The sequence below is a fragment of the Doryrhamphus excisus genome, linkage group LG12 (genome assembly GCF_037039965.1).
Source record: "Doryrhamphus excisus strain RoL-2023G ecotype Guam linkage group LG12, RoL_Dexc_Guam_v1.1, whole genome shotgun sequence".
Classification (NCBI taxonomy): domain Eukaryota; kingdom Metazoa; phylum Chordata; class Actinopteri; order Syngnathiformes; family Syngnathidae; genus Doryrhamphus; species Doryrhamphus excisus.
In genome coordinates this window covers 9,862,702-9,876,559 of record NC_136368.1, presented here as the reverse complement: position 1 = coordinate 9,876,559, position 13,858 = coordinate 9,862,702, and the positions used below count along the sequence as shown (strand labels likewise).

The 13,858-nt window shown below is 39.8% G+C and overlaps 1 protein-coding gene across 5 annotated transcripts in view; it reads left to right on the top strand.

Annotated features, from left to right (window-relative positions):
- Window positions 1-11,586, top strand: part of slc4a3 (solute carrier family 4 member 3) — a 38,435-nt gene extending 26,849 nt beyond the window's left edge. For 4 of the 5 annotated variants that reach the window (XM_058081182.2, XM_058081180.2, XM_058081184.2 and 1 more), the window contains 7 exons: window positions 961-1,140; window positions 1,339-1,428; window positions 1,513-1,679; window positions 1,749-2,002; window positions 3,613-3,782; window positions 5,853-6,026; window positions 6,657-11,586. In XM_058081182.2, coding sequence (XP_057937165.2) covers window positions 961-1,140; window positions 1,339-1,428; window positions 1,513-1,679; window positions 1,749-2,002; window positions 3,613-3,782; window positions 5,853-6,026; window positions 6,657-6,734 — 1,113 coding nt within the window. In that variant the 3' untranslated portion in view covers window positions 6,735-11,586. The remainder of the gene's footprint in view (window positions 1-960; window positions 1,141-1,338; window positions 1,429-1,512; window positions 1,680-1,748; window positions 2,003-3,612; window positions 3,783-5,852; window positions 6,027-6,656) is intronic. The other variant, XM_058081181.2, reaches the window with a different exon arrangement.
- Window positions 11,587-13,858: the final 2,272 nt, after the last annotated feature.

Here is a 13,858-nt window from a genome sequence, read left to right as displayed (position 1 = left end):
GTGGTGCGCTGGATGAAATTACCACTGCATGGGCTGCACCACATTCCACCAACTTGCGCCTCAAAATGAGAGCCCATTTTGTTTCTTTCACACCTCTTTCAAATCAGCAATCGTTGTCCTCAAAGGAATGTCCCCTGTTTTGGGGATGCAAATAAACAGACTGAGCCCAAAGAAACTGCCCCCCTGTGTTGTGCCATGTGTTTGTATGAGGATTGCTTGGTCTCTCCAATGTAGATGCTATTGCACTCTTGACTATATGCACTGTTTAAACAACATTGTTAAGTTTGCTTCAAAGGCTTTTGTCCTTTGAGTGAACCAGCTTTTGTCTGAGTGTGTTGGTGGGTTTGAAAGTCAGTATGTTATGTTTGGAGAAACATCCTTCTGAATTTCTCTGGCAAACAAGCCATGTACGTGACCACCCCATCCCGCTTCCCGTTTCTATCCTCAGGCTCGGATGCAGTGGCTTTTCTTAACAAACAAAAGCCTAGGATACCCACATTTATAAGGAGCTTTCCTGATGTGTGTCTGTTCCATCTGTCTTCTGTTCTCGATGGTAGGGATCTTCTTTGCTCTGTCCTGGAGGGTTCTGACAACCTCGAGCTTGTGTTCTGGAGAGGTAAATGAGGAGACTCGACACTTACGAACAAGAACATAAATTAAGTATGATTGGAGAAAACACCAACAGAAATGATGGGATTTAAAAACCGGCAAGGAGGAACTCGAATGTGGGTTTGCTGCTTCCACATTCTGAGCGCCACCACGGCAAAGGCATGGCCTCCCTGGTGTTTTAGTCTTGACTACCAGAAGGGCTTTAGCTCTAGAGCTCACTGAAAGTAATGGCAGTGTATATCAAAGACCATTTATTACTTACTTATATGTTAAAGGTATACCTGATTGGCCAATTTTTTAATAAATGATTTCCACAAAATATAGTAGACCTTGTAACCTTTATGTTCTTAGGTTTTTCAAGAGCACCCATTGATGGCGTGGTACCCTGGTGATGCTACCCCTCCAACTGATCTTCAAGAAGTCATAAACCAACCCAACACTGCCCTCCTGTCTCTTGTACTTATGATGGGCACCTTCTTTGTGGCTTTTTTCCTTCGAAAATTCAGAAACAGTCGATTTTTAGGTGGAAAGGTAATCGTTTAAATGTTTTCTGTTAGAACAGACTTTTATTTACATCCACAAGAGGGAGATTGATTTACGAAACATCCATTGTGTTCAGGCTACTAAATTATAAGATGGTTGGTTCAGTGACATGGTATAAGTTCATAACCTGCTCTGTCTCTGCAGACTCTGACAGAATGATGACTTTTTTTTCCTTTTTTACCACAGGCTAGAAGAATTATTGGGGACTTTGGTATTCCCATTTCCATTTTAGTTTCTGTGTTGATAGATTACACCATCACTGACACTTACACACAGGTGAATGTATCTCTAAGTAGCTTTTGGCTGATTATACATCAGAGTCGCTCCTTACTCCCTTGTGTCCTGCTGGTTTACTTTTAGAAACTCAATGTGCCATCAGGATTTTCAGTGACCTCCCCGGAAAAGAGAGGTTGGTTCATCAGCCCCTTTGGTGACAAGCAGCCCTTTCCCACCTGGATGATGGGAGCATCAGTTGTGCCTGCCCTTCTTGTGTTCATACTCATTTTTATGGAAACTCAGATCACCTCGTAAGTACATAGCATTTATATATACTCTTATATATATTCTCATTTTCTCCTGTTCCATTCCTGTCTCAGGCTGATTGTCAGCAAGAAGGAGCGTCGCCTAATGAAAGGCTCAGGCTTTCACCTTGATCTGCTGCTCATTGTTATTCTTGGAGCTTTCTGTCCACTTTTCGGCCTTCCGTGGCTCACGGCGGCCACTGTGCGCTCTGTCACTCATGTCAACGCCCTTACCGTCATGAGCAAAGCTACAGCACCTGGAGAAAAGCCCATGATCCAGGAAGTGAAAGAGCAGAGGTTGACAGGACTTCTTGTGGCTGTGCTCGTTGGTAAGAAAGATGGGACTTATTGTTGGCCAGTGTGGGGGTGGAACTGGCTGATTGAATTCTCTTTTCACATCCCAGAAGCTGTGATCCATTTAGAAAGTAATTATGATTTATGTGAAATATGAAAACTCATAGTAATATGCAGATATTGTGCAAAAATCTGACGTAACTACAAACAGACATGTATAAGAAAACAAGGCACATGCAAGATACCCAAGTATGAACAAAACACTTATAGGACAATTCTAGTTTTACATGCAGAAAACAATATGAAATACATATAAATATTATATATATGTTTTACAGCTGTAAACCCCCCCCCTGTAAAACCCTTCACCATACACATTATACGCTTCCATTAACATTATCTCACATTTGTCTTTGCTTTAAACACGCAAAAAAGTTCAAACCTTTGTTTGAATTTTAACGATTAACCTATGCCACATGTGAATGGTTGTTTGTCTATATGTGCCCTGTCATTGGCTAGCGACCAGTTCAGGGTGTACCCCGCCTCTCACCCAAAGACAGCTGGGATAGGCTCCAGCATCCTAGTGAGGATAAGCAGTTTAAAATGGATGGATGGAACCTACGCCACATGTGCCAAATGTGTCATTTCAGGGTCACACTGCTAGCGATTGAACATTTATGTGAATTTGGTAAGGCACGGAAGAGACTGATTGACAACATCCATTAGCCAATCGGGACACGGAACACAAAACACATTCATACACTGCAAAAAAAAAAAAAACATTCCGCGAAACAGTGAGTTCGCTAAATTTGAACAGTGATGCAGCGAGGGAACAATGTATATTGAGGACAGCAACATTATTGGGTTCGTATCACGTATTGTGTGATTGATTATTGGATTATGGGATTATTGTCCCAAAGCCCGGCACGGCGGTCTAGTGGTTAGTGCGCAGACCTCACAGCTAGGAGATCAGGGTTCAATTCCACCCTCGGTTATCTCTGTGTGGAGTTTGCATGTTCTCCCCGTGCACGCGTGGGTTTTCTCCGGGTACTCCGGTTTCCTCCCACATTCCAAAAACATGCTAGGTTAATTGGCGACTCCAAATTGTCCATCGGTATGAATGTGAGTGTGAATGGTTGTTTGTCTATATGTGCCCTGTGATTGGCTGGCGACCAGTCCAGGGTGTACCCCGCCTCTCGCCCGAAGACAGCTGGGATAGGCTCTAGCACCCCCCACGACCCTCGTGAGGAAAAAGCGGTAGAAAATGAATGAATGAATGTCCCAAAGCCTAGAGCCGATGAGACATTTTTATCTGAATGACAAATCACGTTTTAATCTTGCATGATCTTATGACACAAGATCTTGGGACACACCAAGTCATTAGTTATTACTGTATTTGAATGGAAATTTTGTTAACCTAATTCATGGGACATTAATAGAAAAAATCTGGATCCTCAGTTGAGCATATCACAGGATTCTACCCTTCTAGTATTTATGGCCTATGACAACACTATTGCAAGCTAAGCTAGCGTAAATGAACACCATCTCCATAGTCAGAGGGCATTGAGAAGGTTTTTTTTTTGTAAACTGGGGCTACTTACTGTATGTACATAAAACCAAATTGAATTTGATCTCTGTCAATCAGGTATGTCCATAGTGATGACAGATGTGCTGCGCCTCATACCGTTGGCTGTGCTCTTTGGCATCTTCCTATACATGGGGGTCACGTCTCTGACAGGGATCCAGTTATATGAACGCATCACATTAATGGTCACGCCAGCAAAGCACCACCCTGACCATATTTACGTCACCAAGGTAACACACACTCAACCGCATAGACTCAAAAACAGCAAGAATATCTATATGTTCTCATGCTTGTCCTCTGTCATTAGTGGCTGGGCGGACAAACAAAATGCAGAAGTGTATGAATGCATCCAAATGCCAAACTAAGTCCAACCTTAGAGGTCATGCTACTTCACTTGGTGCAGAAATGACAGTCTTTAGTGTTTGGGATGTTGTTATATGGTTATATGGATTCCAACACTGATGCAGATGCCCAGAAGCCTGAGTAATGATAGAGTCATATGTACAAGCCAGGGCTTCCCACTAAACAAAAGGGATAGAAATGATCTTGCGCCTAACATTTATTGACTCTTTATTAATTTACAGAGCATATATCATATCATATATAAAGATACTATACACATTTAAATTTAATTTTCCCTCGCCACAGTTTGACACAAATTTATGGTCCAAACCAGGCCCAACAGGAACTACATGTCAGCATAGTAGTTTGTTGTATGAATAGTCCTACCCTATCTGTCAGGTTTATAGGCTACAATGTAATAACAGGAATTGGCAAAGGTGAGGTTTTAGGTTAACTACCAGAAAAATGTGACAGATTGTAAATGCTGTTTTTTTGTTATACAAATAAATTTTAAGCTTTTAAGCTGAAGGTCCTTTGACTAGTGATTCTCAAATGGTTTTGCTGCGACGATCCAAATTTTGGGAAATTTGTCGATTCAAATTTAAGACAACTGAAGACAGTTCAATTTGAGGCTTGACAGTTACTGTGTTTGCCACACAGTCAGGAGGTCAGAAAGATCTCAGAAAGATTCCATTTTTGGCATCTTTGTGTGGAGGTTGCATGTTTTCCTTGTGTATGCGTGGGTTTTCTCTGATTTCCTCCCCTAAATCGCCAATAGGTATGAATGTGAGTGTCAGTGGTTGTTTGTCTATATGTGCCCAGTTATTGGCTGGTAACCAAGCTAGGATGTACCCCACCTCTTGTCCAAAATCAATAGTGTATGCTGGAGCTGGGGCTGAGGTCAAGCAACATAGAAAATGGATGGATGGACAGTTCAATTTGAATTTGACACAGTGCAAACTAACAGTGTACTAACACAAGACAATCTTAAATAGGTCACCTATATTGCTCATTTTGGGCCCTTTGTATCGAGTTGTGGACTCCTATAGAGCAACTATACACAATAACCCACACAGAAAGCTTTCCAGAATCTGCACATATTCCGGCTGTATCCACCCACTCTGTGTGATTGGTACCATCCCCAAGTGCTTCCGAGGACTTCCGGACTACTGCCGAATCTCACTTTATGATTTTGTCGGAATAGGAGTTGATAATAATGAATAAACCATTTGGAGAGCTACTTGAAAAGTGGCTAGAAGCTCTTGGTAGCTCATGAGATACTGGTTGGACACCCCTGACTTACCTTGCATGAAATCAAAGAGTGGTAACAGATGTCTGCGTTTACTTTGCACAGACAATCTTGACACAACACTGATAGAAAAAATCTGGTCATTAAACGTTTTTTGCTGGACCCCTACTCAGGTAAATCCACCAATTTTGGTGGAACAGAGCTATTAGCAACTCCAGACATCCCTGAGCTTGTAATGTGCATGACTGCAGGTAAGATGCTCCCACAATTTATAATGCTACACAGATAACTACTTGCTTGAAAATAAATACACTTAGGACTGATAAATTGTTACTTACAGCTTGCGTTTCTGACTCTTCAATGTGACCAAGTAACATTGGAAAAGCAGTGGACTTCAGCAACAGTTTGGCAGATAGTCCAGCATCTTATCGTTGCTTCGTATAGCTTTGCCCATGCTCACAAAGCAGTCCCATATTTTTTTCTTCACCTGGAATCTGCAACTCCAACCACTTCTGGCCGATGGAATTGTTTATTTCATGAAGGTGTCAGTAAAAAGTAGTTTCCCTAACATGTTGGGTATTGTTTAGGATTTGTCCGCAAGATAGAGCCAGAAACTAAAGAGACTGCTATGAATTTATAAACCTGACATTAATGGTCATCTGTTTAATGTATGCATATTCATATTCATATGCTGTGTTTGTGTTTGTAGGTGAAAACATGGCGTATGAACATGTTCACGATCATACAGCTGGCGTGCATTGTGGCACTCTGGGTAGTCAAGTCCACTGCGGCCTCCCTGGCATTCCCCTTTGTCCTCATCATGACGGTGCCACTGCGGCGCGTCATCCTCTCCAGAATTTTTGAGGAACGTGAGCTCCAGGCGGTAGGTTGAGTCAAGTGGCAGGGGCTTTCCAGTAATGTGGGAACCAGCACCACAATCATCTGATCCCCACTTGAATGCAGCTTTAACACTGGGTGGATGCTAGCCTGTTTACATTTGTCTTTAATACTCACATCTCAAAAACAAATGCAAATATTGAGCTTGAAATTCTTTCAAATGTCAATTTTTTATGTTTTACTGGAACATTTTTGAAGCCCTTAATGGGTGTGACATGTTTTCTTGGTTAAACACTCAACCTGCCAAGACAATCGATCTTCTTTTTTTTTTCTTCAGGAAAGATCTTTTGTTTTATCTCACAGCACGATTTCAAAGCATATCCAGTAGAAGATATTTGTGGCTGAAGTCAAAGGTTGCACCAGTCGGCACTTGGCCAGGCACATTTATAACAGATTTTATAATGGATTTTTAAGCTTTCGAATACCATTGCATTGTCAAAGCAAGGATAGTAGTTTGGTCTGCGTTCTGTGGGTTGTAATCCCACATTGCGGGAACTACAACTCACACATGATATCAATAATCTTATCCCAATCCGCATTTGAGTACATGTGAAACCCCACAATGGGGTCATTTTCTACCTCTATATAAACCTTGGATGACTGTTTTTCTTCACAGCTGGATTGTGATGAAGATTCTCCCAACTTCAATGAAGATGGACAGGATGAGTACAACGAGATTCACATGCTTGTATAAAATTCAGTGAGACGAGAAGAAGAGTCTAAATACTTGGGGTGACATTTAGTCTCTGGATCAAAAGGAAAAATATTTAGCAAAAATGTTTGTAAAATAGATTTACTGTATATTTATTTATATTATATGACATCAGTAATATATTATTTATTTCTGCTATTAAGAATAATGATCAACAAAACGTCAGAAAAATAGTTACCTGAAGTACATGAAAGAACAATGCAAGCCTAGTATAATTTATATAAAGATGTCTTAATGTGTCTACCCCTTTAAATACACCGCAGGCTTTGGGCATACATGCAAAAGTAATGATCATCTCTTTGAGCGTACTCACACTAGGTTATTTGAACCACAACTGCCCTGTGCCCCACTGATGTGGTCCTCAAGTCACAAGTGCTAGCCATTGAGTTAAATGCCTAGATTGTCGACTCAATGTCCAGTGCAACTTTGAAGTTGTCCGGGAGTGAGGTTCTCCACAGCCACACAGACTAGTATCTGTTGATTTGATCATTTCCTGTTACTGCAACATTCCTGACTTTGTGACTTATTTTGATTTTGTCATGGAAATTGTAAAAATGTATGGATTTATGAATGGCATTCGCTCTGCTTGTCTTTGACATTTCTCTTTTGAACTGCTTACCTAAATTTGTCATGTTCTGTTATATAGCATGGTTATAGTGACTATGACTCGGGAGTGGCCAGTAGTGACCACATTATAGTTGTTCTATGACTGCATAGGGGAGGGGAAGTGTACTGAACCTTAACACTCACTAGCCGTACGTACTGGACTTTAGGTGTGTCCAAACATGGTTTGAATGACCTATTTTGAGTACATCCTGAGACTACACTATGAACTTTGGTGTATGTGAGGAAAATTATGATAAATCAATTTCTGAAAGTCAAGAAAAAAATTGTAATCACTTCACCCCAATTAACAGGTATTGGTAATGTCCCTAAATACAAAAACATGGTCCAGAAAAGCAGACCAATTATGTCTACATAATTTCCTTTTGATTGTAATTGTGTGCAAACAAGAGCTTAAGCATCTTTGTACAGACTTATAGCACTTTGACTTGCAGTGTGTCTCTGCCAACAAATGCTCCCTGGCAAAGAAGTCACCTCTCACTGAAGCACAGCTTTCCTTTAGTGTAAATACACAACAAAATAAGCCACTTTGACCTTGTTTTGTCAATATAGTGTTTATCATTTAAATTTTGTGCTGATTAGTAATGTTTAAATATTAAAACACTTTATCTGCTAAAAATGTGTTGGCTGAGACATAAAATGACATTGCGTAGTTTTACGCACGTGACCCCCCCCCCCCCCCAAAAAAAACACTCTTGACATTCGTTCTTTCATCTGTTCAGTAAGATTTCCAGTACACTTATCACATATGTCATGAATAATATAACTAAACACTTTAACTGAAAGAGTTGAGAAACTAAGCAAACACACGTGTACTGAACACGCCGGGGAGCAGTGCTGGCAGGATACATGAATGATGTATTGTATAGTATGACTGAATTATAATGTAGCATCTGTGTTCAGTCATTTGCTTTTACCCCTGGTTCTGCAAGCCTGCTATAGAATTCTAATTACCTTTAGCCATGCCACTTTCAAGAACCTAACTTTTGACACATAGACTTTAGACTATTTGCATGAATTTAACGTTATACTGTAACAGACATTCTTAACAATGGCTATACTTGTGTATACTTGTGTCTGTGTGTCCAAAGCAAGCAAAGTATTGCAACCAGAAAAAAGTCAAGCATTCTTCTACTTTGTTTTTTGCTTGTTTGAAAGCACAGATCAGATAGTGGTCGTGCTTAAACTTGGCCACATGATGTGATGCACTGTTCTTTGATGAAGAAATGTATTCAGTGGAACCTGTTCATGTCGATGTCCCTCCAACTGGCTGACATTGACATACTATAAGCGGATGTGAAAATCACCAAAAATAGCGAAGCCTTGCACATTTCCTTGTACACTTTTAGGAGAAAGGAAGTTTTGTGCATATTTTTACTTGGATTCTTCTGTTTTATTATGATAATTCATGCTCTTATCTCACAGCTGTTTTGGTCATTTTGTTGTAAGTCTTGACGATAAAACTTTCGTACATATGTAAATATTTTGTCTGGTGGCTAACTATCTAAAAAAAATTATAAATGAGTGCATTTTGTTAGTTGCTCGGGCAGAATCCAGGTTAATACTGCTAGTGTTTTATTTTGAAGCTTACTTTGCACGGCACAGGAAGCCACTGTGGATATGGTTTAATTCAGTATAACTAGACCAGTTAAGTCGCTGTTATCGTTTCCCTCTGCTTAGCGATAATGGCAATGATGAAGTGATAAAGATAATGATGAAGTTAAAGGGGACCTATTATGCTTATTCCACTTTTCTGACCTATAAATGTAGTTAGAATGGTGTATTCCCATGTTAAATGATGCCAAAGTTTCCGATAATGAGGTTTGCGCATTTGGAAGTGAGCCATGAAATAAGTTTGGGAAGGCTCAAAACGCTCGGTTTCAAAAATCGTGGTAAAACTGCCCCTTTGTGATGTCACACCGGGGCAGACTTCCTTATATGGTTCATAGTTAGGACGCACTTTGGGCATCTGACCAATCACAGCGGATAGGGCGTGCCCGGGAGCGGGCCGTGGGTGGAATAATGGGTGCAGATTCTGGAAAATCTAAAAGGATTTCTGTGCAGGTTATTGCGTGTAGCTGCTCTATAGGAGACCACAACTCAATACAAAAGGTCGAAAATGAGCATAATAGGCCCCCTTTAATAATACATATGGAATCCTTAAGGAATCCTGTGGCGGGTACTCCGGGAGTGTAAAGATAAGAGCCTTTATTAGTCCCACAAGGGCAAATTCTAGGTTTACAGCAGCAAAAGTACAAGAGCACACCAGAGCAGTGTACAAAAGTACAGAATAGCAGAGAAATTGCGAAATCAGGTTAATTCAAATCTAGAAGTTAGAAGTTACATACACATTTTACAGCTGTACAGCCAGGGGGTTATTGCGGTTATTGTACAGTATTTTTGGAGCAGTTTTTGTTATGGAGTCGGACAGCTGCAGGAAGAAAGACCTGCAAAACCTCTCCTTCAGACACTGTATCATCCTGTCACTAATGGACCTCCTTAGTGTAGTGATTGTGTGTTGGAAAGTATTTGACTGCCTGACCAATGCCATGCGGACCAAGTCAGCTTTGGATAGTGACAAAACCCAAGTGACTGGGCACTTTCTTAGAAATAGGATAGGAAGCTCTGCACAGTGAGAGGAGCCAGATGACATGGCTCAGGCATCTGGCCAGGGTGCTTCCCAGGCGCCTCCCTGGGTAGATATTTAGGGTACCTCTGAGAGACCCAGAACACATTGGAGAGACTGACCTGGGAATCTTTCAGCATCCCTCTGGAGGAACTGGACGAAATAGCAGGGCAGAGGGTATTCTGGGTCTTTGCTTAGGCCGCTGACCCTGTGCCTCAACTGCGAATGGATGGATGTCCACAAAATTGAGTGTTTTTTTCATAAAAATTGCCCAATAGGTCTCAAATATTATACTAGCGTTCAACCATGTATATCGACACTGACTAATGGGGGCACTTAATAATAAGAACACGGTAGAACAAGGCTTGATGACTTGGTCGACATGGGCGGGCTATCGTCATAAGCAGGTTCCACTGTCTCAGAAAGATTTGCTCAGTGGCCGGAGATGTTTCTGTGCATAGATGTGTCATAAAAAAATGACTTATTTTCTTGGGATAATCAGGTAGTTTTATAGCTGCAGAAAAACAATCAACTGAATAAGTGCTTAAAGGTGAATAGTAAATAGTCATGGTACTTATTTTTATCAGCATACACAAGTGTTTGCTCACCACAAGAATTAGTATCGCCGTTTACACCACCATGCCCTACATTATGAGCCATACAAGAACTCTCTCAGGGTAAACTGACCTTTGAACTGTAAATATTGCTCCCCTGCCTTTAGTTTGTCAAGACTTTTATGTACATAAAACAGTAATTGAGTGTAAAAATTTCAAGGCTTGCGAGTCCATTTTTTTGCATTTAACATTAATTTGATCTTCTTTGAGCAAGGAGTCCTCAAAAAGATTAACAACATGACTCTCATATTTGACATGTTCAGTGGCTGCTTGGCCAATTTATACTGGAATAGGTTGTGCACAGTAAAAGGAACCAGGCATTAGAGTTTCAGGCTGTAGTGTTTTTTTTTTTGTTGTTGTTTTTTTTTTTTTACTAATGACGCACCCTTTGAGTAGACATTAACAGGCAGCCATGTGCAACATGAAGTGCAATGTGGCGAGTGGTCAAGTTTATATTCCAGCAACTGAAAAAAGCTCACCTGGTTAAACTATTTGGACTGGAATGAGGTACATAAAGTTGGGGAAAAGACACCTAACATTAGTGAGTATACAGGTGTTCTTTTTTGGAAACAAATCATAAATTAGCTGTCACTAGGCGCCTGCCATCTGTATCCAGTGGAACTTTTGTTTTCTCTACCAGTTGACCAGCAGCAGCAAAAGAGGCACATGGGTCTGTGGTTCTTGTTGTCTGAGAAAACAAGTCTGTTCAATACATCTACATGCTCTTGTGATTACAAGAACTGGTGTGTCTACTTGACTCTAGCCAGAATTGTCCCGGATTTAGACTTGGAACATCACTAAATTGTAGGTATTATTTAAGACGTGTGGTGCAGCTGATCGGTTCTGTCTGGTTTTAAAAGTTTAGACATACAAGATCAAAAGGAAATGCAGTGGTGCCTCGGTTTTGAATTTTTCGACTGAAAAATACGAAAACCAAAGCAATTTTTCCATAGAAAAAAAGTAAATCCAATTAATCCATTCTAGACGCCCAAACTATTTACAGAAATACATTTTAAAGAGAATATATATAGTTTTACATGCAAAAACAATGCCAAAATAATTACATAAATAACTAATTTAATGTGGCGCACAGACCATTTTGCATCAGTATGCCTACATAGACTTTCGGGGATGCCTGGCGGGTGTCAGCTGGCGCGGTGTAGTTCAAAACTGTGAAAAAAATTGTACAGTCTGTCCCTATTGATGACACATGCTATTCGGTAGTGGTGTTCTTATATTTCTTTGGTTTCGAAAAGTGTAATTTGGAGCAAATTCATACAGTCCCATTAACGTTACCTTTATTGAGGACTCTTGTGACCTTTGTTTTGTTAACACAATCATCCCTTTCACAACATTACCTTCATGGATTTTCTTCTTTGCCAGGTTGATGCAGAAAACCAACTAGTTTCTGAAATATTCTCATTTCAGTTTGATATAAATGTGCCTTATAGGATACCCTAGTATTGCGTCAATTAAGTATTGCAAGATTTGGTGTTGGTGTGATCCAAGATGGCTGAATAAACAAGTAATGCTGAGAGTAGTCCATCCTCATTATTGTTAAGTCCACAAGATTAAACATACCAAAGTGTAAAATTTAACAGTTTTTTACGTGCAATAACGTATGATCACCCAGACAGTGTACGAGAACTGAGGCAAAATTTTGGTATGATGCGGAGACTGCTTTTCAAAACCGAGGTTTGACTGTAGTTTCTTTTTTCCCTCAACAATGTCTGTGTAAGTCTTTGATCACCACAGTTTGTCACAATACACTTCCATTACTTCCGTGCAGATGACCCAGCTAAATCTGAGACTTTACTATTTCATTTAAAAAGTATTGAATAGTGTAAATGTGTGGTTAATTTGAGTTGTGACATATGTATACTGTATACTGTCTCAGTAGTGCTTACAAATCATGATAATAATGGATAATAGTAACGTTAGGACAATATAGAGTTGACCTATATTTTTTATTCTTGTGTGAATAGTGTTATTCACACAGCGCACATACGTATAGACAAACAACCTTTCACACTCACATTCATACCTATGGACAATTTGGAGTAGCCAATTAACCTAACATGTTTTTGGAATGTGGGAGGAAACCGGAGTACCCGGAGAACATGCAAACTCCAAACATTCCCCCGCCTGAGCCGGGAATCGAACCCTCGTCTCCTAGCTAACCACTCGATCACTGTACGGCCCAGTAAACTATTATGCTATAATTTATTTGGTTATAGAGTTTGTTTTATGCAATTTAATCAGTCGCATAACCGCTTTAAGTGGTGTGACTGAATTGATCATCATGGGAAGAATTTATTCATACAACTTGGCTTTATTTGTGTAAATTAATTGTTTACTTTTAGTAATTTCATTGTTTATTCTCTCCAGCAAGTTCAGTTGTCACACAACAAAAACAAGAGACCAACGGGGGTATTCCATTGTGTTTGGATGTGCTGTTTGTCTTTGGTGTAGTAAAAATATTCAGACCACTCCCTTCCCCAACTTCTTATTCGCTGCAAAAGAGGTTTTAAGACATTTTTTGTGCACCGGGAAAGATGGCATTATATTCCCATTACATGGAACGATATGGAATGATAACACTGTAATTTAGCATTTGGTTTTCAATCAAATGTAAATAATTTTGTCAGAAATAAATACTTGTGTTTTAAAAATACAAATGGAGTCATTTTCTCTGTTAGGTTACACAAACATCAGTCAATGGAGCAAGGTTAATCATTTTACATATTTATTCAACTCTCGATGTCAGGTCATACGTCATACGTACAGTATTATTATTATTATACCTTCAACAGCAACGTCAAACCAATGTTTTCTGTAAAGCAAACATTTTGAAGCTGCACATTCTGGATGCTCTCAAGACTGCTCATATTTTATCACGTAAGGTTTTTCATTACAGTGACTAAAAAAAGTTGAGCCAAATTTAAAAGCATGGTTATTATGCCGATGTACAGAATGACACACCCAGCAGTGAGGCAACATTTGACATTGATTTAAAAATAAAAACCTGGTTTAAACCAGGAATAAATAGCTTGCGTGTTGCTCTGTAACAAACGTCAAACTGTCACGTGTGGCTTCTTGATATATGGTATTGACACAAAAAACCCCACAGTGGAATACTGAAATGCTACGGGTCATAGAGTTTATATCTATTGTAAACTCAAAATATTTCAGATAATCTGAATATATAATACAAAAACATGCGTTTCAGTGCTTTGATTTGA